Genomic DNA, 21,502 nt, shown 5'->3' on the forward strand with positions numbered 1-21,502 from the left:
CATTCGCAAAAAGCCACAGAAACAAAGCTGGGAAGGATCACAAGGGTCAGAGAGCTCGTTCCTGGGCTCTCAGACAGGGTCAGGTGCATCTGTGGGGCATTCACACAGGTGTTTTTCAAACCTGTTATTTAACACCACTAATTGCAAGGTTTTGCAATCACTCTCAGCCTATCCCCATGGCTACAAAGTTTATATCTGAACTGAAAAAAAAAAAAGTTTTTTAAAAAATAATGAAGTCAATTTGTTCTTGTTCAACACAGGGTGGACATGGAGAAGAGTGATCAGCTCATAACCTTCTCTATTTTAAGACTATCGAAGTACCCCTCCCAAGCTACCTCCTAAACTAAAACACAATTATTTTTGCCAAGAGATTTTCCACTTCCAACATACCTTGCTAAGAAGGTCTGCAGTTTTCATGTCTATCTGCGCTACATCTTCCACGATTCGCCTCGGGGGGAGTTGGGAAGAAAGCACCCATTTGCCTGCAGTTTGCAGTGTGGAGACTCTCACAGTTAGGAGCTCAGAATCAGACCGTCCCCTCTCTCCTCCTCCTCCCCATTCACACCATGGCAATTTTCTCTCTTTCGCAGATTCAATCAGCTATAATCTTTCAAGCAGGAACACCAGACTTCCCTCCTCAGTCTTACAGGACCTCGATCACACCTGCCATCGCCTTGTCTGAAAAGCATCATTTGGCAATTTGCACAGCATGACGAGAGCCGCGCTGAGCTAGGGGTTAGTTTTTCTGAGACTCTATCCGGACACGCAATTGCAATGTTTGCTGGACAAGGGTAAGAGCTGAAAAATATACACACTTCCTTTTGCAGCAATTGAATATACGCTTAACTTTACAGAGCTGAGGCACTCAACACATCAGCATGCCTCAGAGTTCGTATTTGGGGCACTCCAGCATTTCCCAGCAGTGGCTACTGCACACACAGCGGCTCATAAGGTTGCACACAAACAACCCGCAGTTGGCTGGGGAATTACAGAACTACTTTTCTCCCTTTTAATGTCTTACCAGTACGAAAGCATGCTTTTTCTTGTATTTGTTTCCTTCATTAAAAATACACATTTTAACTCAATGTCTAACTGATGTGCACATAATTTACAACATAAAAGAGACATAAAGAAAGGACATCTTCCATTACTAAGCACCATACCCCATAACAAACGAATTTGGGAAGTTTACATGTCAGATATAAACTTACCAGCATAAGAAAGCCTTTGTATTCTCCACACAGGTTGTTCAGCTCTGGCTGGACAGCAGTGTCTCCCTGCCCGTGGGTAGGCACGCCAGACAGACCTCCTCAAACCAACTGAAGGAAACCTGAAAATCCAATTTAGCCTTCTAGAATTTGATTTGTAGGAAATTGAGGAACAAGGCTTTACAGAGAGATTTCAAATAAGTCATAATTAATTACACGTGCAAAGGCATCAACTACATCAGGGCACACAGTGAACAAACGAGCAGCAGCTCAGGGAGGCCACCAATGGGGGGCCACTAGAGGGGCAGCCGTGCCCGGAGCCTGCCCAGGTGCTGCTGCCTGCTCCCAGCGCCCTGCAGCAGCACCTGGGCAGCTCGTCTTCAGTGTTAGACACCCATCTGCTTGCTTCTTTTTTTTATTTTTTGTTTTTGTTCTTAATGGGTCAAATACACAGTGTCTTAAAAGTGCATCCAGAAAGATCTTTCTAGAGTGTCAGTGTAGAACAAAATACAATCTTTATGGGATAACTGGAGATATAAAACTTACATTCAATTAAAATCAGTTTATACAATTAGAAAGAAGTGTCTCTCCCAGCTCTCTCCCTTGAATACTGACATCCCATTTAACTCCTCCACAAGCCCGCTCAAAAGAACAAAGCACAATGGGTTAGATAGTTTACAGAAAACGTTTAATTCTGATCCCTTTTACACTATGTTAAATAGAAATATTTCCTTAGCTGTCAAATTTCTTTCTTAAAGATCCTCCTTTCCAATTTTGTCCTTCCAGCAAGTACAAACAGCACACTGAGACGTTCGGAGATGTTATCTCATGACATCAAATAAACACACCTTGGGGTCAGAAGGGACCATTATCTTAATCCAGTTTGATTCCAGATTGTATTTCCCTATCACTGGGGACACAATTTCACACCTGTTCCCCATCTGTTTTTCTAGATTGTTCTTGATCTACATAATCTTAAAAATTTTTCCATCAAAAACACCAAAAAGTGCTGCTGGACAACACAGCAAAAATCTTACATTTCAAGAGCTAATCTACAAACTTACTTAAAGAAAAGTTTATCGCTCTGGTTGCTATTTCCACTTCCAGCTTGAAAGAGTATCCATCTCAGAGAACGCACAAGTCGACACAGAGGGAAGACTCTGGGAGCAGAGGAGGAGGATTTTGTCTTTTCTGGTTTTCCACTGCTATTCCTGTACTAGAGGAAAGACCTCTGGTCAAATGGATCCTGTAAACCCAACAGCAAGATAAATAACAACTGAAAAATAAAACAACTCATCTGAGTTACATTTGGGTTTGTTATTTCAAATATCCTGAGTTAACCTGAAAACAAAGATACAGGGACTGAGAAACCCACAGCACTGCGTGCTGCTACTGTAGTACATGTCTGGCCAGAAAGAGCTGAGAGAGAAGAGCTGAGACATTTTCTGTTCCAAGGAGCCTGCAATCAAACCAGCTGCTGATCTCTAACAAACCTGCTACTTGCACATTTACAGCTCCCATTCAAGCTGTGCTGTTTGCTGGTATTTACCTGCCAGGCCAGGCATTGCACTGCTATATATAAATTGCAATTACAAACTTACTGCACCTGTACATTAAGCATCTTTCCCAACATGCATAGGGTCAGACCGCAGCTGACAGTTCCATAATTCACCAGGAACTAACTGGGCTTGTGTAATACACAGATAAAACCCGTTTTACAAAAACTGGCAGTTTTGGCCCTTCCAAATTCAACGGGGAAGAGCCGTAGGCAGCTGCAAACACAATTATAGCAAAGGTGGACGGGCTGTGGCTGTGGTCTGCGATGGTTCTCCCTGGAAGGCGCACAAGCGGTGGAATTATAGTTCTAATGAAATTGTCAATAGTAATCCTGTTACTGGGAACTTGCAAGCCCTGTTTAATGAACTAGACAGTAACAAAGAAAATAAAAATACTTTAAAAGCTACAGTATGAGAAAATGATAATTGGTCCAGATTTCATGTCCATGATGAAATGCATGGGGAGCACATTACACCAAGCAGTGTTATAACCTATCAGGGGACTGCTGTTTTGGCAAACCCTTTGTAATTATTTATTGGAAATGGGGAGTGCTTTACTCTGCCCAAATTCTTTCTCATGCAACACATAAAACACTCAAGAATGTAGTCACATTTGTGAGGAAAAGTTTGCAAGGTTTTAAACAACTTTATGCTGAAAGTACCACCACTATGATCAGCTGGTAATAAGGGATGGATTTCATGCCCCACCATGATTCCTAATGACCTTGATCACTGTTCACAGCAGACCCAAACCAACGATGTGCAGCTGCTCCATAGCATCAAAACCTTTGCATAGGTAATCCATTTGGGGCTTGGGAGATACATATATATATATTTATATATATATATATGTGTATGTGTGTATGTGTGTGTGTGTTGTTGTGGTTTTTTTTTTGAAGGACATCCTGTTTTCTTCAAATTTATGTGGCTAAATTGCTGCTACATGCTTCACACAGAAAATATAAACATATGAAAATCCCAACAGTGCACAAGTTTTTGCAAGTAATTTGTTTTTATCAGGAGGGAAAGCAATGCAGCAGTCCAGAGCTGAAATCTTTACCAGTTGCCTGTGCCGTACTGAGACAGACCAGAGCAGAATCCCAGACACAGCAGAAACAGGAGGATAATTTCCTTGGCCGACTGTTGTGAAATTTAGTAAATTAGACTTTTTTCCCCCACTAAATGAGACAAAAGATTTGATTTGTCCACCCTAGTGGATACAGGGGAAAATCAAGACAGATAGTTTCACCTGTAAACCTTTAATAACAATACCTTGTTCTGGCAGATCCCAGAACACTTCTGAAGCTCTTTAAAATATGGGGAAAGTGAGATGAGAAAGGACTTGGCTTTCTCACCACCAGTTAGCAGGATGGCAGCAGGACCCCAGGAAAATGTTCCGACTCCCAGACAAGTGGGCTGTTGGTGAGATGGCTGTGCTAAGGTCTGCAGCACGTCCCCTGCTCCCCGACTGTACCAGCCTGGGGCCACACTAGTCTGTGGGGCCATACATCCCCTGCCACTGCCCTGTGGCAATGCCCAGCTAGCCCAGAATAGGAAATAGAAACCCCATCTTGACTCAAGGAGGTTTTGCAGAAAGATAGCCTATTGGTTACAGGGTTTTTTAGGCCTTTCTGTAGACACTAAAGTGAACAGGACCTGGTAAAGGGTGATACTCAAGCGGCAGAGCTGCTGGATGCAAGTTGCATCCAAATAGGTTCTCATGCCATTCTGTCTCCCCAGTGACGAGTTCATATGTAATTTTTGCTTTAGCCAAAATGCCTGATGCTTACTTGCAGGGGGCTAGCTACAATTTAAAGGTAGCATTAGCAATCGAAATATGCATCTGGGAATAGAGGTTAGCAAATTGGATGCAATTCCCTTTCATTGCATGCAGAGTGAGAATTAGAATATGAAAAATGCCCTAGCTTTCCATAGGTAACTTCTGACTAAACATACTGTTTAAAAAGCAGGGTAAAGAAGGTCCATACTTTCTGCTAGGATGCCCATTTGGTGTTGATAACCCTGATACAGAGGACAGGGACAGCATCACCTTCCTCACGTTCAGCAGAGGACAATGCTAGTTACACTATCTTTTGTGGAGAAGCCAGCAATCACTCCAACATGGGCCTCCCCTGCAGTGATGTCATGACCTTAGTCCTCTTCCTTCAGGCACTTTGTCCCCATTTTAAATTTCCCTCCAACACAGTGACTTAAAGCCAAAGCCTGGCCTGTGTTGCATGAGGGACCAAATTCAGATCCAGTGAGTTTACTCAGGATGACTGCCAAGTGTAACAGGAGGGATGGCTGCATGCTGCAGCAGCAGCACGAGGTCTATGAGTCTAAGTGAGGCGCTGTCACTTGCAGAGGAAATCTGGTTATACAAAGATTTTTGATCGTTCGTTATTCAGCACAACATATTAATCAATGTAAATATGATCAGTGCAGTCTGGGAGAGTGCAGTCAGGCAGTTAAAGGTGACATTGAAGCAACGCACCTCCTGGCTGAAGATGTACCAAACCGCCACTACAAGGTGGCAATGAAAGCTGCACGGAAGGTCATCAGCAGCTAAAAATGCCCCAGATTTTAAGGAAGTTGCCATAGGTCAGAACAAAGACTGACATGGAAGCATGTGGCTGCTACTACTGGCTTCCTCATCCCTAAGAATTCAAAGTGAGCCAGCCTGCTGTCACCAACCAAACAGGCCTAGTCGTGTTCAAATAACTGAGAGGGCATTTGTAGCTCCTCCTGAGGAGGAGAAATGTCCCTAAGGACGTGCCTGTAAACAAAGAAAACCATAAGAGAAATGAAAAGAGATATTTATGGGGATTTATCAGGAAATCAAATTCTGATGTGTCTATCACTTAATGAAAAGAACACCTACCCACACATAAATAGAAAAAATCCATATTCAGTAGCCATATCAGAACCAGACTTTCTGGAAAACAAAATGAAACAAAACAAAACAAAACAAACAAAACAAAACAAAACAAAACAAAAAAAACACAACAGATAGTGTCCTTAGATGATTCTCCCAGATATCCTATGACTGCATTTAAAGAAGAGTTGCAAGAATATATCATTTACAGTTATATTTTTCAATTTTGTTTCTAGTAAACCTATTATTACAGAGGAAATATAATGCATAGGAAAAACATAATGTTATAGTACAATCTGACCACATCATCATTGTCATGTTGTTCTTGAATCAAACTGAGCTCAGTTGCAGCAGGACTTGATCACCTGCACATGAAGATGAGGACAATTAAGAAAAAAAGGTGAAAAAAATACTTATCTTTGATGGACAGAGACTCCAGTTACAGAGCCTGACTTCTGGGTCCTCAGGAGAAACTGACTGAAGGTATTGTTGGAGAGTATTTAGGTCAGAGTGAAAGATCTGTTCCTTATACAGGAGGCACTGCAGCTGGTGGAAGGAAGCTGCAGTATGTCTATCAGACTTCACCAAGTACTCAACCTCTGGTGATGAAAATTATGGCAGAGGACACGACAGAATAGATGTTCACAGTTCTGTACTCAGCCCAGTTGTCCTAGATGTGCCACCAGACACTCATGGCTAGCATCACTCTCAGGTCGAGGCCTTTTAGCACCAGCCTTATTAATCTCCAGGATATGAAAAAGAAAACAGCCCAGCAGACATTGCAGCAATGGCCAGGTACTTTACCTGGACCACGCATCTCAACAAAAGACAGCACGTTTGGTCACAACCAAGAGAGTTTGGACAAGAACTCCGCACTCTTCAAATTCTTCATCACTCTGACACAATCCATTGCATGAACAGATGAGCAGTTATGATTTTAAAGAAATCCTAGTTATATTTTCACAGATTCTCTGTTGGACATCTCCGTTGACCACACATAGCTGCCAGTCCTCTGTTTAATCTTTACTTTGGTTTTGGCACCCTTTCCTTGTGCACCTGAGCTGTGTGGGAAGCACCGCTCTGACTTTTGCTGCCCAGGCTAGTTACCAGTCTCTTTCGTTGCTGCTCATTCTCTTCCAGCTGCTCAACAGACCATTATTCCAAATCCCCGTTTCTTCTTACCTTGTGACTGGCACTTTGTGTTCAAGCATTAATGTGAGGTTTTGTAGTAAGGATATATAAAAACAAAATGTAAATGCAGCTTCTGATCTCATGATTAAACAAGGTGTTACATTTCAGACATCCACATTGATGTATTTGAAAATAGAAATTATAATTTCAGCCAGAATATGGCTGTAAATTCAAAAGATATTTTTTTTTTTGTGCTTAGAACTTCCAGTCCTTCAAATGTATAAACTAAGGAACTACTAAAAACAACAAAACTTCTCTTGCGAACTCACCCCAGAAACCAGAAGATTGACTTGTCTCAGGGTACCAGGTAAAGAACAAATTTCATAAAAGGTTGTTGATACAGTATATAACAAATATGAGGAAAGAGGTGTTCACATAGACTTAACTGAGTTGGGAGAAAGCTTTGCGAAAAGAGAAAGGACTTTTACTGCACATATAAAATATTTATAAATGGACACAGAGAAACTTGTTGAAAGACTGTGGATATCAGTTTAATATAATACAATTACTCTCCACCCTGGGTGATTTTGTGAGCATTTTAAACAGCCAGGTGTGAATCCAGCAGAAGGTTTGATGGCTTATTTTTGCTTATTTACTTTACTGCAGGTGGAGAAATTGATATTGGTCTAATTAATGAAATTGAAATAGCTACATCACAAAGAAGATGAGAGTTAAAGATCAAAGTGTGATTGAACCTTGAAAAGTCACTTGGGAGCAGATTTATGGGCAAGATCTGAATCAGCCAGATTCAGATAGCCGAAAGTCGCTCTGAGCCCCTATGCTATTTTTCTCTCCTGATTGGCTTTATGTTGTGAGAGATACCTAAACTACAGGAAGCACCACACACAGGGATTCAGGAGAAAGTCCCCTTCTGGGGCCTACTGTGATTCTCAGAAATACCTAACTTACTCTGAAATCAACAGTAATTAGGTGCCTGTTCATTTCTGAATGCCTAACATGCAACTATCTGCATTTGCAGATACCAAAATACCTTTAAAACAAAATCCTTCATCTTGCTCCACATTTAACCATTTCTGTGACAAGAAAGTACTTCGGGAGGAAGCAAGCAATATGAGAACCACGGACAGAAAATGCTGGGAGTGTGATGGAGACACAGTCAGAGTTTGCTGTCCAGGCTTAGAGCAGGTTGTGAGCAATCTGCGTGGAAACATTGTCACCTTTTCTCACATTGTTTCCTGAAAGTCACCATCTGCAAAGGAAATCCCTGCACCCTTTTCCAAACTACTGGAAAAGAAAAAGAAAATCCAGGCAAAGGCTTGTCCTCCTGATGCAGTGATGCTTGCTGGAGCATCCTTTGGGTGCAGGAGAGCCTGCATCACCCAAACGCCCTTGGTGTGGAGCTTCTCTGGGATCTGGGGCTGGGCAAATCCAGACACTTGCTGGCCCCTGTGCAAATCTGTAATGAGCAAGCACAACGGAATTGTCCTACAGTCCAAAACAAAGTTGTGGAAACTTTGTCCTTTCCATGCTCATTGCAGTCAATACAGATTGCAGACCAGCTGTGGAAGAGCAAATCATGCTCACAGTTCAGGCTCAGGAGTCAGACTTGTGGCTCTGACAAGGACTGATGGGCGTCTCCATGGGACGTGAGCTGATTCAGCTCTCACAGAGCTCTCCTGCCCAAAGCAGTGCAGTAAGTAGTCTGCAGGGGTGCTAAAGAGGAACTTGGAAGAACTTCTTCCAGGCTCTGTCTCCAAGAGACAGAGATAAAAGAACAAATAAGCTCTGCACACTGTCTTCCATTACAACCCCTACAATACCAACAGGTATCAGCCCCCACTGATTTCACCACCTGATGTAGTACTCTGTACCTTCTTTCCCTATGTACCTTACATGTTCTGAGACATCTTAATGTCACACTTTAAAATTTGCTGATGTGATATACTATGTAAATGCAAATTATTACTCTAATGTTAGCTATTTAAAGAGCTGTACTGCGAGAGCTTGAGTCTTACTAACTCCCAACATTCATTAAAAACACTTTTACAGAGAATAGATGAAATTGTTCATGAAGTATTCTTGTGTTAAAGTTCACAGACTCAAAATCTAAGCGACTGGAATGATAGCGTATACTCAAAATCTAATATGCATTTACAAAATCTACAAATCTCTATGAAGTCTGAGTTGTTTTCCCAAAGAAAAAAAGATTTAGCTCCTTTTTCTCTGTACTAAATATTCAATGCCAATAGGCCAGCATACATGAGTAACCCTGTAATAACAAACTGGTACGCACACATGCGAGGGGCTGGAGAGGAAAGAAAGCAGATTTCAGATTTAAGCTTCTAAGAGATTTTTATAAAGAAAATTAAGAAAAACACTACATTCCCCCATGAGGAGATCTACAAAGTTTCTCTTAAGGTTTACAGCCAAGCAGCTACACTATGGCATCTTCCATTTTCTACTTTTATTGTTTCCCAGAGGAAAAAACTCATTTGCTAAAACCCTTTAGTTCCCCTCCAAACATCAAGCAGAGGGGAAACTCCCACCTGCAAGCCCTCCTCTCCCCACAGATGCTCAGTCCCAGCTCACCCAGGGCTGTAAGTCCAAACCAGAGGTAAAGCTCAGGGGGCCAGAAGGAAAGGCCAAGGAACGGTATCGGTGATTACAAAGGCTTTGCTGCAGTTCCTTCAGCGCATTTTGCAAAGCCTGTACGAACCACAGAAACGCCAGAGTTTCGTCTGTTGCCAGAAGCTACCTAGTTTCATGGGAAAGCATAGCACAGAGCTGCTGCTCCAGGTTTCCTGAAATGGACTCCCTGTTTGCTCGGGGAGTCCGTGAACTTCCCGTAGCGCTGCAGTGCGCGGGCAAGCCGGGCTGGGGCCCAGGGAGAGGCACGACCGGCTGGGGCTGGTCAGTGAGCGCGCACAGCCCAGTGCAGCACAGCACCACACAGCACATAACAGCACAAGACAGCAGTGGTCAAAGAAGTGCAGAAGGAAAAAAGAAAAGGGAAAACAGGAAGAGAAAATGCTTGTGCTTCCTCACTGTGGCGTTTTTGAATGCTGTGATATGGAACTGGGTGCTTTGCCTCTGGCTCAGTAAACATCCTTCCTTTCCTGAGTAAGTGCAGGGCCTAAGCTTTCTACCAACATTTTCTGCTCACTTGAAAACTTAAATTCAACAATATAAACATCGGTGCCTATGTGCAAGGTTGAAATGAATAACATTTTGTTTAAGCAGACCGGGCTGAATCTTGAAACCTTTTAGGTGGCAGGAGCAGTGGGCTCAGGAATGCAGTCTGTTTGGACAGTGTAAGACCTTAGTTGGTGTTGGGGGAACTCTGGCTTGATGCCTCTATCCATCTAAATAACTGAAAGAAAAGTGCATTGAAATTAGAAACACATGCACTCTCCAGACTTGTATTTTCACTGTGCAGGATAAATAGGAACTTTTCATCTCTCTCTGAACTATTCAGCATACAGTGCCATGCGCCTCGTTAGCCAAAGGATAGGTTCCCTTGAACCCTCCACGGAAAGGAAATGGGGTTCCTGCCTCCAATAAAAACATTGCACTTCAAACACTGGCCAAGAACATTTATTCTTTATGCATCTCTCCTTTCCCAAGCACCAGCAGTCCAGAAGGCCACCAAAATGTGTCAGCTCTCGTGGTGTTCCCTGAAAAGGAAGGCCTCTTGATGCATTTTAGCAAATAGTTGTGGCGCAGCCAGCCATAGACTTCTTGCAAATTATATTTTATACTTGTTTTATCAAATGAATATGAAATTGAGAAGGGACGTAATCCTGCATGTGAAATAAATTACTGGGATAAAAAAGGAGCCTGATTCACTCTATAACCTATTAATAACTGGCTTTTGCAAATATCATTAGTAGGTAAACTCCTATTATAATTTTTTTTCGGTCTTATAAATCACAATGTAAATGTATGAAGATAAACCTTGAATTCCAAGACTTTCACGTACCCATTTGAAAACATAAATATGGGCTGCCCCGAGAGACTGAAGAGTTCAGGATCCCCGTTGTTCCGGAATGCTTTATTAACATGCTTTTTGCATCATTTATGGAAAAGCAAGGAGCACAGTGTTTGGAGCAAAGGCCCATGATGCACATCTTTTCACTACGGGCACATCTCTGAACTGAACAATGATCTCCCATCACACCGCCGCAGTGCCTTCCTCAAGAGACAGGATATATAATCAACCTATCAGCTATGCTGAAGGGGACAAAGAGAGCATGGTGGAAGGAAAAGGTTTCCCTTACCCTCTCCACTTAGCCTTTTGTACCTTTATGGAAGTCTTTGCATTGCACACGCCACTTGCAAGGCTGAAACAATCCTTGCTCAGCTTTCTGGTGTCAGAGTGAAGCTGCTCCCCACATCAGCTGCAGAAACTGTGCTTTAGCTCTACCTCTTGGCTTCAGCAGTTTGTACACAAAATAAGCACAGAAAATATAGCGTTGTCATAGTGGTCCAGTATTATTCTGTTAAGGGATACTAATATCTTCCATCACACCTTGAAAACATTTCTTTAGTGGCCATAAGTGTGTATAGAAATATTTAAATATGTGACATGTTATGATACTTCATAAACAGCTACCCTATTTTGATAACATAGAAATGTTTGAAAATGGGTGACAAGATATGCTTGGCTGACAAAATATTCTGAATGCCATACACACAGAAAAATGAAACTTTTCTTTAAAACCTGTAGAATATTCAGTGATTTCACATGGAGAAGCAGTAGAAAGAAATAAAGCAATGTTAATTTATTCTGCTTATATTGGTTTCCATTAGATATCTATTTTTCAGGACTATGTCCCTACATGTTTTTAAAATCTCACATTCACTACAAAATCCTTGGGAAAATGAGTGCAACTATAGTATCACCATGAGAATGACCATTTTAAGAAAATGATTCTCAATTCCTATGTCCATTAAAGTACTTACAAATTTTGGAATGTCTGAGTATTTTTATAATCCTACAGCTATTTGGTATTTTACCCACATTAAGAATCTCAAAAACATTTCCAAAATCCAAAGTATTTTATTTCATATCAACAAGCGACTAATCTACTTTCTCAGTTGAGGCCGGTCTTTCTGCCAGATTCTGATTCCTCTTAAAATATATTGAACTCAGGAATGCATCCACCAGTGACAAACAAAACATACGGCATTTTTCAAAATGCACAGAGCTGAGAACCAGGTCAGCTTTGCTTCTGGCAGCATTCTGGCAATTCTGTAAGAACTAGACCCCTCCTGAGACCCCATGACATAAGCTATGCAAGAACATCCTTTGCTGAAGTTTCTCAACAAGTCTACCTACAAACCATCGCTTGTCTCTGGGCATGAAATGCAGATACTGAGGAATAGCAAAGTAACAGAGAAAATGTCTGAAGCTCAAGAATGTTTTAAAGATTCATGTTTTGAAGATCCCAGTCTGCCTTACAAATCCCAGTCAATTCTGCTGGTCTAGTAACCAGCTCAGAACCAAAGTCTCCCGATTTCCACATTCAACTCTGATGTTCACTCTCTCTATGGACTTGGACATGACAAGCAAGGCTAAATTCAGTCATGACATAACACATCTATTTCTATGGCTCCCATGCCAGAATAACTGAGTATCAGTCTTTCTTATCTACAACACTGCATTATATTCTATTGTGTGATATGCACAACCATGCAGCTCGTTCCTTGAGGTGAAAGGGAGAAAAATTATCCCAATATTAAAAATAGGAACTGAAGCTACCAAGCTGACTAGCATCACTTTGGCAATCTGCTTAAGAAAAAATAATTAAGAATTAAACAGGCAAGCCTTCGCTTCCTGTGTGCAGGTCTGACTTTCAGCAGAGCATCCTTCCTCTCTGAATTTATGAGACCCTCTCTTCCTCTAAAATTCATGTCCCAATTCTGAATTTTCTTAAAAGTAAATTGGAAGTGTAAATATTATGTTCAAAAGCTCCAAAGCAATAGTGGTGAGGGACAGAGACATGTTCACTCATTCACTCAGAAGCTCTGAGGATAACACCGAATGTGATTTGAACGGGAAAAATGGTACCTAACATCAACAATTATTTCAAATAAAATGACTGATTCATTCCCAGGGAGAAGCAAAAATCTTGTAAATACAAGCACATCAGGCAGAGAGAATTATAATACATAAATACTATTCTATTTTAAGATGAAAGCTTGGAGTCCCCAAAACATAGGAGTACATTAGCATGTGAGTTTTGGAGACCAGAGTAAGCTGAATACATCTCTGGAAAACAGAACAAAACAACAATAAACCCCCTGGTTTCACCAAATTATAAATAGCTCCCTCTCACCTCTCATTTAGCTATGTGGCAATGACAACTGGATTTTTCTACACAATGCACTGTCCTCCCTCCACCTCTGTCGTCGTTTTTAGGTGTTGCTGTTTGCTCCAAAACATACAGGACAAGAAGATGAAGGGATTCTGTGCATTTATTGCTGATGCAGAGAAGATTTACATCTTACATTCCTGAATAATGACATCTACACCAGCAACTAAGATATTCCTGTTTCAGAACTGAGCAACTTTTAAAATCTCCTTTTAAGCTTTGCAGCCACAGAAGACTCTTAATAATTGATTATAATTGATTTTAACCTTGTCCTAACCTGGGCAAAATGGCAAAGCCAATCATCTTTGTCCAGATGGGATATGAGAAAAGAGTCCCCAATACACGTCTTTAAAAGCTCCAGACATGAGCAGAAGATAAAATATTTAGTCTGCAGAAGCCTTGACCTCCCAATTCTAGCCAGTTTTGAACTTGAATTGATTTCCGACAAGGCATCTGGGAGATGATTACAACAAAATGCACTAAAGCTGGGCAGCCTTTATTTTAACATCCCAGCAGCTTAACCTGTTAATAACAGCAATTGTTTTAGATACAATACCAATTTCTGTAACAGACACGAGAAATGGATAACAGCAACACAGTAACGCTGGCAATGTACAGTATTAGAGCACAGCCATTCACAAGCCTCTCGTTAAGGTTGTGTCAGCACTCCCATTACAAAGCCTTGTTTTCAGGGGTTTAAAACTTAGCTGCAAAAATACCAGCATGGGCTGAAATGCTGCAGATGAGTGCTCTTGTCTTGGGCAAAATGCTGGCTGAAGCCAATGGGAGCTTTTCCTAAGTAAGGGAAGCACAATCAGGACTTGGTCATCAGTCAAAAGATTTATTATGAAAGAAGAGATGAAAATATTACACGTTTCTTAAAGACTAGCTAGGACTTTACTATAAGGATGAAAAAGGCTTTGCAATAACTATGTTCAGAGCTAGGATATTCCAGAGATGTTTCCTCTTCTACAGAACCTTGAAGATATTCTAATATTTTGAAAGGAAACCCCAGATTTGTGGTTTACTTACAGATCAAGACTTGCTGATCCTATTTATACAGGCAAGGCAATGGAATTTATTTCATGAATTAATGAAATAGAATATGGCCTTATGGTGCAATAATGCCAACATCAGATATAATCAACACAAAAATCACTTATATATTAGAAAACAAAACAAAACAATGAAAAAAAACTCCTAGCATTACATAATTTCTTTCCTGGTTTCACTTATTTCCATTGCGTAGGCAGCATCTCCCATTGTAAATGTTTTATGCACTAAAATACTTCACAGAATCACAGAATCACAGAATCATCTAGGTTGGAAGAGACCTCCAAGATCACCGAGTCCAACCTCTGTCCTAACACTAACAAGACCTCCACTAAACCATATCACTAAGAAACTTGTTTACTTGTTTATCCCAAACTCATTGCAAATCCTGAAGCAAAGAATATACTTTATAGACTACGTATTACTACTTACCATAAAGGAAGGTATCACAGTCTGGTCACACAATAGCAAATTTTTAAGTTTATGAAAATGAAATTATGAGACCACAAATTAAATTGGCACAAATACCAAGCAGAGAGAATAGCTTATACCAATCTTGTTTGTTCAATTGTTGTTCTTGTTTGTACAGTTTTCCTGTTTTGGGGTAATTGGTACCCCTTTAACTCAAGTAGGTTTCTTTAATATTTTACTATTTAGGTTTCATATTAGTAGAATACTAAGGAAAAAAATAACTTTACAAAGATGCCATTGCTTGAAGAATTTGCAAGGCACGTATCAGAGACATCAGAACTGTGTGTATCCTGTGAAAGTCTAGAAGCAAAACCAAAACAAACTATATTATAGATACTGTCTAATCCAATCAAAATTAATAAAGTAATGTAATTACTTAGTAAAGTGGTGTTTTGTTTTTTTACCAATAGCAATCACTGTTGAAATATTCCTTGTTTTAGTATGCATATATTTCCTTAAGCATAACCAGTTTCAGCTCAGATTTCCTATTATACTCAATTCATGAATTCTTGAGCATGGTTTTTGACTTCACCCCTTTTCCATTAGGGTTTGAGGATAAACAAGTGTGTAAATGAAAAACAATTCTGCGTTTATTACTAAAACAATATTGAGATTTTCACAAGTAACCCTTAGACAATTACAGCTGTTGGTACCATATTTTCACCATGGAAACTTTTGTTTTACTTAACAATTGAAATTACAATCAGATGTGCTCATCCCTTGTTGAAGTAATGAACAACGGTACATCTGAGAGAGAAATTCAAAGTGCATCATTTATCTTATCCTATTTTCAATTAGGCCGAATAAAGCGTAAGATGGTTCCAAACTACACCACAGTAACAGGGTAAGTAAATTTATTACTACTAGAGTGCTAATCTTAGCAGATGGTAAAAAAAATATTTTTAGCATGAAATATGCTAAAGCAATAAATCTGAACAAGGTAGATGTTATCAACTAATATCTCCCTGGTGTGAGGTAAAACTCCTGCATGACAACTCAGCATTCTTATAAACTCTGGGTGAATGCTGTAAGATATAAGTCTCTCTATAGGATGAAAAATAACAGAAATTAGTAGAAAAAGCATCTGATGTGCAGTTTAATATGGCATAGCTAGTAGAGGAAAGAGAGGTACAGAATTTTGCTTAGCAAGAAATTTTTCCCCTAGACAACTCTTTTTTTTCGTACAGGAAATTTTTCATTGACTCTGGGAAAAATATATATCCAGTCATTCTCTCCTATTTAAAAACAAACAAATAAACAAATATTCCACTATCTAGTTTTTTCAATAGAAAACAAACAGACAAACATTAAAACAATCACAGGAAGAAAACAGATGAAATTTGGGGGCGGTGGGGGGGAAGATAAGAAGAGAGTCCTTCACTTGCCAATCTGTAAACACAACAAAAACCACAAGAACAAGAAATAGTAGAATGAAAAATGGTTTCCGTTGTTATCAAAAGAATATTACAAAACATTTGAAATTCAGAAAGTATGGTCCTGTACCTTTGCATCAATGAAGATATTAAAATTACATTGCGTAAAAAATGCTTTGTAAACTTTGGAGACATTTTTTTAAGATAGCCATGCTGGTAGCCAGCGTATTATAGTGAAACCACTTTGTTATATGATGACCAAATTACAATTAGTAAGCATTTGCCACAGATCATTTACTGCCTTTACTTTTTTAAAATTCATGGTACATCACCTTTGTGATGGATCTTAAAAATAAATGATAGACTCCAAAGAACAAATAAAAAGAGTGGGTAGACAAGAAATCAGGATTTTGGCCAAAGTCTTTGCCTGAAACCATGAATAACAGCATCAACCTTCTGTTTCAAAGAAGGGAAAAAAATAAACAGACTAATGACTGATTAAGAAATCATATTGAGTATCTTTGAAAGTGCATTTCAATTTTCTTCAAAGTATGACTTCCTGAGCAAATGAGATTAGGAGTTTAGGTCAGAAGACCCAAAATGGACTCCTGAGTCTCTGGGTAGTGAACAGGCATGGTTGTGAAGTAAAGGCTAGGAGAAAATAAAGACACAAGATGTGGTATGCCAGTGAGTCACTGAATCCAGCACTGGTGGCGCTGATTTGCCCCAGTTGATTTGGAATCTGACAAGAATGGTGGGAAGGCATTTGACTGCTAACAGATATTAAAAATATCCAATCACAATACCACAGTTGACTGCCCCTCCTGTGTCAGCTTTGCATTTCGGCTCACAGTCCCAAGGGAGAGGGCAGTTAAGTGGCAGATGATAAAGCTGCTAAGTACCAATCAATGCTCGTGGGCAAAACGATGGTTGTGAACCCACTGCAGGCTGTCTGTGGACAGCACCAGCTCAATGCTCAGTGCCCGTTAAAGAACCAAACTGAAAACACCAGCATGACACTATATAAACCCATTGCATGCTTGCGTTTGGACCATTACCTGCAGGCTACAGTCACCCCTCATCGTGAGAATATAAAAGAACTGGAAAAGGTAAAAAGAGGAAATAGAGGAAATACCTCTACTGGGACAGCTTACACTCTGCTTGCTCTATGTTGCGTGGTCTTTAACTAAGCATCTGTATCTGCCGGAGGCAGCGCAGCAGCTCAGCCAACCTTCGGGCTAAGGCACCATAGCCAGCCCTGCCTTCCTTCTGCCTGCAGCCGGCTGGCACGGTGGGCTCGCGAGTGAGGGCAGCCAGCTCCTGGGCAGCAGAAAATAAAGAACAGTGCAGGAGGATGTAATAGAGTGAAGTTTCCAAAATAATGATGGCAGTCTGGGGCAAAAAGGGACAAATCCTTGCCCAAAGCTATGCTCATACCTAATAATGCCGAATGATAAAGACTACATGAAATATGCTGAGTACATTAACAAAAGCACTTCAGCAATTAACTGCTCACCTCTTACAGCAGAATTTGCCTCCTCCATATCTTTTTATTTGTCTACTTCTCACACTAGAAAGATCTTTAAAAAGGCATTAGCAGTTTTTATTCATTTACATAGCCTGAAAAAAGAAATGTGTTCTGCTTATGAAACATGCAAATATATATATTTATTGCTTTATTCCACATTTTCAAAGCATCAGGTAAAAAGTATTTAAAAAATTAAACAACTGATCATAAAATACCAAGCAGGATATGTGTGGATCCCAAATATCTCATCAGATTCAGCTAGCTAGGTAATGAAGTGGAACTGATGACCACCTTATTGGCCGCAATTAGACCGAAGAACAACAGGAATGAAAGAACTGCACACGCTGAAAACAGGGATAAAATTTATATATCGCAGGCAATAGAATTAGCCAGAACTATTCCACTCCCAAATCTTCCCAAGGGAAGACTGCTCAAATTGAAATTAATATAATATATTACACAAAATGTTGTTGTAATCTTCGTTTTCAAGTCACATGGCTGCTTGGCTCAACTTTTTGAGTACATCAGAGCAGAAGTAAAAATGAGGAATGTATGTTTGTCTCAACAAAAGCTCGAAAGCTCAGTTCTGTAGTTTTTACTCAACAGCAGAGATGGTCAAAAGGAGAACTACCTGAATGAAGGCTACAAGATGAGGCCCGCAGAATTTAAATAAATCCCTTATCTAATAAAATATAAAAACTTATAATAAAACTGTGGCTATAAAAATCACAGAATTAATCTATATTGTGTCTTTACAGTTTTGCTTCAATAATAGAAGTAAAATAAATTCAGGCTTTAAAAGCAGTACTTTTGTTGCTCTAAGATTCAGGTCTTGCATTTTTATGCCTTGATTAAGAATTTACTTAATTTGCTCAGTTCGGGTTTGCCCCAGTCCCACAGACAGCATAGTACAAAGATACAATAAATTCTGAGGGTTTTTTAATAATCCCCTAAAAGTTTTTACAAATCTTACAGATTAAACATGAGATCAGACCACAAAGTTTAGATGAGGATTCAAACTCAGGGGGAGGTGAGCTGGCATTTTCTAGGGAGGGCTCCCTGCCTTCTGCAGAGACACAGACCAGCAGATTTTCAAACAGAGATGCTGATGCTGAGCACCTTGGCTGTGCCAGCATCAAGCCCAGCAGTTCAGCTTTTGCAGAATCCAGGCTGTAGATGCAGAATGCCCGGGAGAAACCTCCTAGGAGGCTTCAAGCGGGGGAAAAAAATGAAAAAGATGATGCACAAGAAAGAAGCAGGTGAAAGTCACAAAGCTAGGCAAGCTGGGGTTACCTGTGCATCCAAAGCCTTGGAGGAGGCGTACTGGCCCCAGGCGAGGTGGTAAGCCCAGCCCGGCCAGGCACAGCGAGGTGGGCAGCGCCGGCAGCAGCACCCCTGTGGCAGCGTCTGCCATCGGAAAGGCTGCCATCTGTGCCCCAAAGACAGGTGTTCAAGCACAGGGCCCCGGTCTCAGAGTGGCACGGGCTGCCTGTGCCCTGTAAGGTTCCTTGCTACCACCAAGCCCCCCGTGTCGGCTCGTAGCTTTGTGCTGCATGGCACACACCTGATGTGGTGACACGATGGTGCCAGGGAGATGCGCACAGTCCAGCGGCGTTCCAGACACATAACTCAGCAGGTAAAGTAATAGCAAAAACAAACAGCTTAGAAAAGCAAAGCGAGGAGCCTCTATATAATTCCTGAAAAGGATTTACAACCTTTATAAACATGGATCATAAACCCATTGGCAAATAGATACAAGCTCTTTCAGCAAGCTGCTTAGTTTATATGTCAGAAGTTGGAGTTGTGAATGAAGGCAGCGTGGCAGGAGATCCACTCCCGCTACGCAGATGTGTAACGCTGAGGTTTGTGAATGTACCAGCTTTTCTTAGCAGAGACTTGATTTTTGATCCTTTTCAATGCTTGGATTCATGTTCAAGGACAGGGCACTCAAGTAATCTTATGAATGCACTTTGTGCTATGTGTCCGGATGAAAGATTTTCATAAAAAAAAAAAGAAGCTTACAGCATCTGTCCACTCGGCTTCCATTCAGCACAGTACTGAAGGACTTAAATGGAGATATATACTGAGGGGTCACCACCCAAAGTGTAATATGCATGGCAGGGAAGCTTTCAATCACCTGTCACATGGAGTCAAGTTGCTATAAATCTTAGGAACAAGATGGTTTTTTCTTCACTATGTTTTTATGAGAAACAGGTTACAGATAATAACTGGTCTGACACTTCGACCTACTTCCTAGTGAATTTTGCATTAGTATTTTACTATCCATACACTGTGGGGATACAATTTTACTCTCAGAACTGCAAGATGGATCTAAGCTTCAGTCTGCTTTTCTGCTTAGATGCAGAGATCTCACACTGCTGTGCAACGAGACCTGCCTATAGAACAAGGGCTGCCACATTCAATGGTCCGTCATGTTCTCAACTTCTGGCAAGTCCACATGGCTCCAGGTTTTGCTTTTGGTTATTTCTTGCATATTTTTTCCTATTACAGTAGTGCCTACTGCGCAAGCCTGCAAAGGGAGGACACTGTAGAGGCAGAACCCAAAAGACCATACCTGAAGGCACCTGAAAGATGTCATGCAGATGAAAAGTAAACAAAAACAATATTGTCATTTTACAGGTGGCCAGCCAATAGGGTCAGTTTTTCTCTGTTTCAGAGAAAGGAGTTAGCTGCATTTTCCAACTCTAAATCCAGATGTTAGGAGATTCTCAGGGGCTCAGAAGCATGCCTTTTTGTTGGGGTACACCCCAGCTGCCAGAGGTGTAATTCCCATTTGATAATGGGATCAATAGATATCCCACGTGTGAAATAATTATTTCAGTGGAAATGGTACTAGAGATCCATATTGCCAGCAAGAGGTCCTCACTACAAAGCACTGGCAAGTTTTATCCAGGGAGAACATTTGTATGGTGTGTTTCTTTAAGTTTGGGAGGCTTAAAGCATTAACTATAGAGAAACAACAGATTACAAGAGAACACAAGAAACTCTGGCCGTTCTAATGCAATTCTGAAAAACGTTTCATCTGTTTCAGAGTAGAAGATGTTGAAGGAAGCCATGTCATCACTATTGTTTCTGTTATTTAACCAATCCATTCTTCCCAATAAAGAACAAGGAGAAATAAAAACCCATTGATCTTTGTTTATTGACTTCCTAGTGAGTATAGTTAAAGTTGACACAAATCAATCACAATAAAGTTAAAAGAATAATATAGCATAATACCACCCAAGAATGTACTTGAAGTCTAATTACAGAAAAGTGTAAGTTTTAGCATATGCAGAGCTGTGAAACACCCAGCTTATGGTATTTGGAGGCACACCTTAAGAACACAAGAGACTCATGGAAAGGGCTGCGACAGCACATTTCTAGAGAGGTTCCTACACAGAAAAGAGATCTGCCATGTAGGATTTTGTGTAGGACTTTCAGCCATTTCACTAATATTTAAGGATCTGGCCAGATTGGGATTTTTTTATAATTTTATTTATTCCATCTGAGTATTTGGCATGAGAGCAGTAAGTGGTGCAGCGGGCGTTCAGTCAAAAGTCTTTAGCAACAAAGGAAAACTGCACCGAATCGTTACATCGCACAGCTTAAAAAAGACTCAATCACGGCCAGAACACCCTTCTCCCTTAAACAAGATGACACATCAGCACACGCTGGGCACTCAGCTGGACGCGGCTCTCAAACAGAACAGCTCTCCTAACGGTGAGCAGCATAGGATTTATCCTTCCATTGTGTCACTGTACTTTGTAATTTCAAAAAATATATACTTAGTCTTTTGCTTTTCTGTTGCACAAGGTGATTTACACAGAACAAAGGTTGTCTTTTAAAAGGTCAGTTCCACCCCTTTGCCCTGTCCCACAGTTTAGGCCCACCACGTGATCTATGTGTAAA

At 40.6% G+C, this 21,502-nt stretch overlaps 1 protein-coding gene across 1 annotated transcript in view; it reads right to left on the reverse strand.

Moving 5' to 3' along the window:
* Nucleotides 1-21,502, reverse strand: part of LOC308193336 (uncharacterized protein) — a 440,865-nt gene that overhangs the window by 162,482 nt on the left and 256,881 nt on the right. Inside the window, exons 14-15 of the mRNA XM_080587926.1 lie at nt 2,273-2,424; nt 1,212-1,330 (exon numbers count right to left, since the gene is read on the reverse strand). Of these exons, the coding sequence (XP_080444052.1) occupies nt 1,212-1,217 (6 nt within the window). The 5' untranslated portion in view covers nt 1,218-1,330; nt 2,273-2,424. The remainder of the gene's footprint in view (nt 1-1,211; nt 1,331-2,272; nt 2,425-21,502) is intronic.

Source organism: Anser brachyrhynchus (genome assembly GCF_964034855.1).
Source record: "Anser brachyrhynchus genome assembly, chromosome: 3".
Taxonomy (NCBI): Eukaryota; Metazoa; Chordata; class Aves; order Anseriformes; family Anatidae; genus Anser; species Anser brachyrhynchus.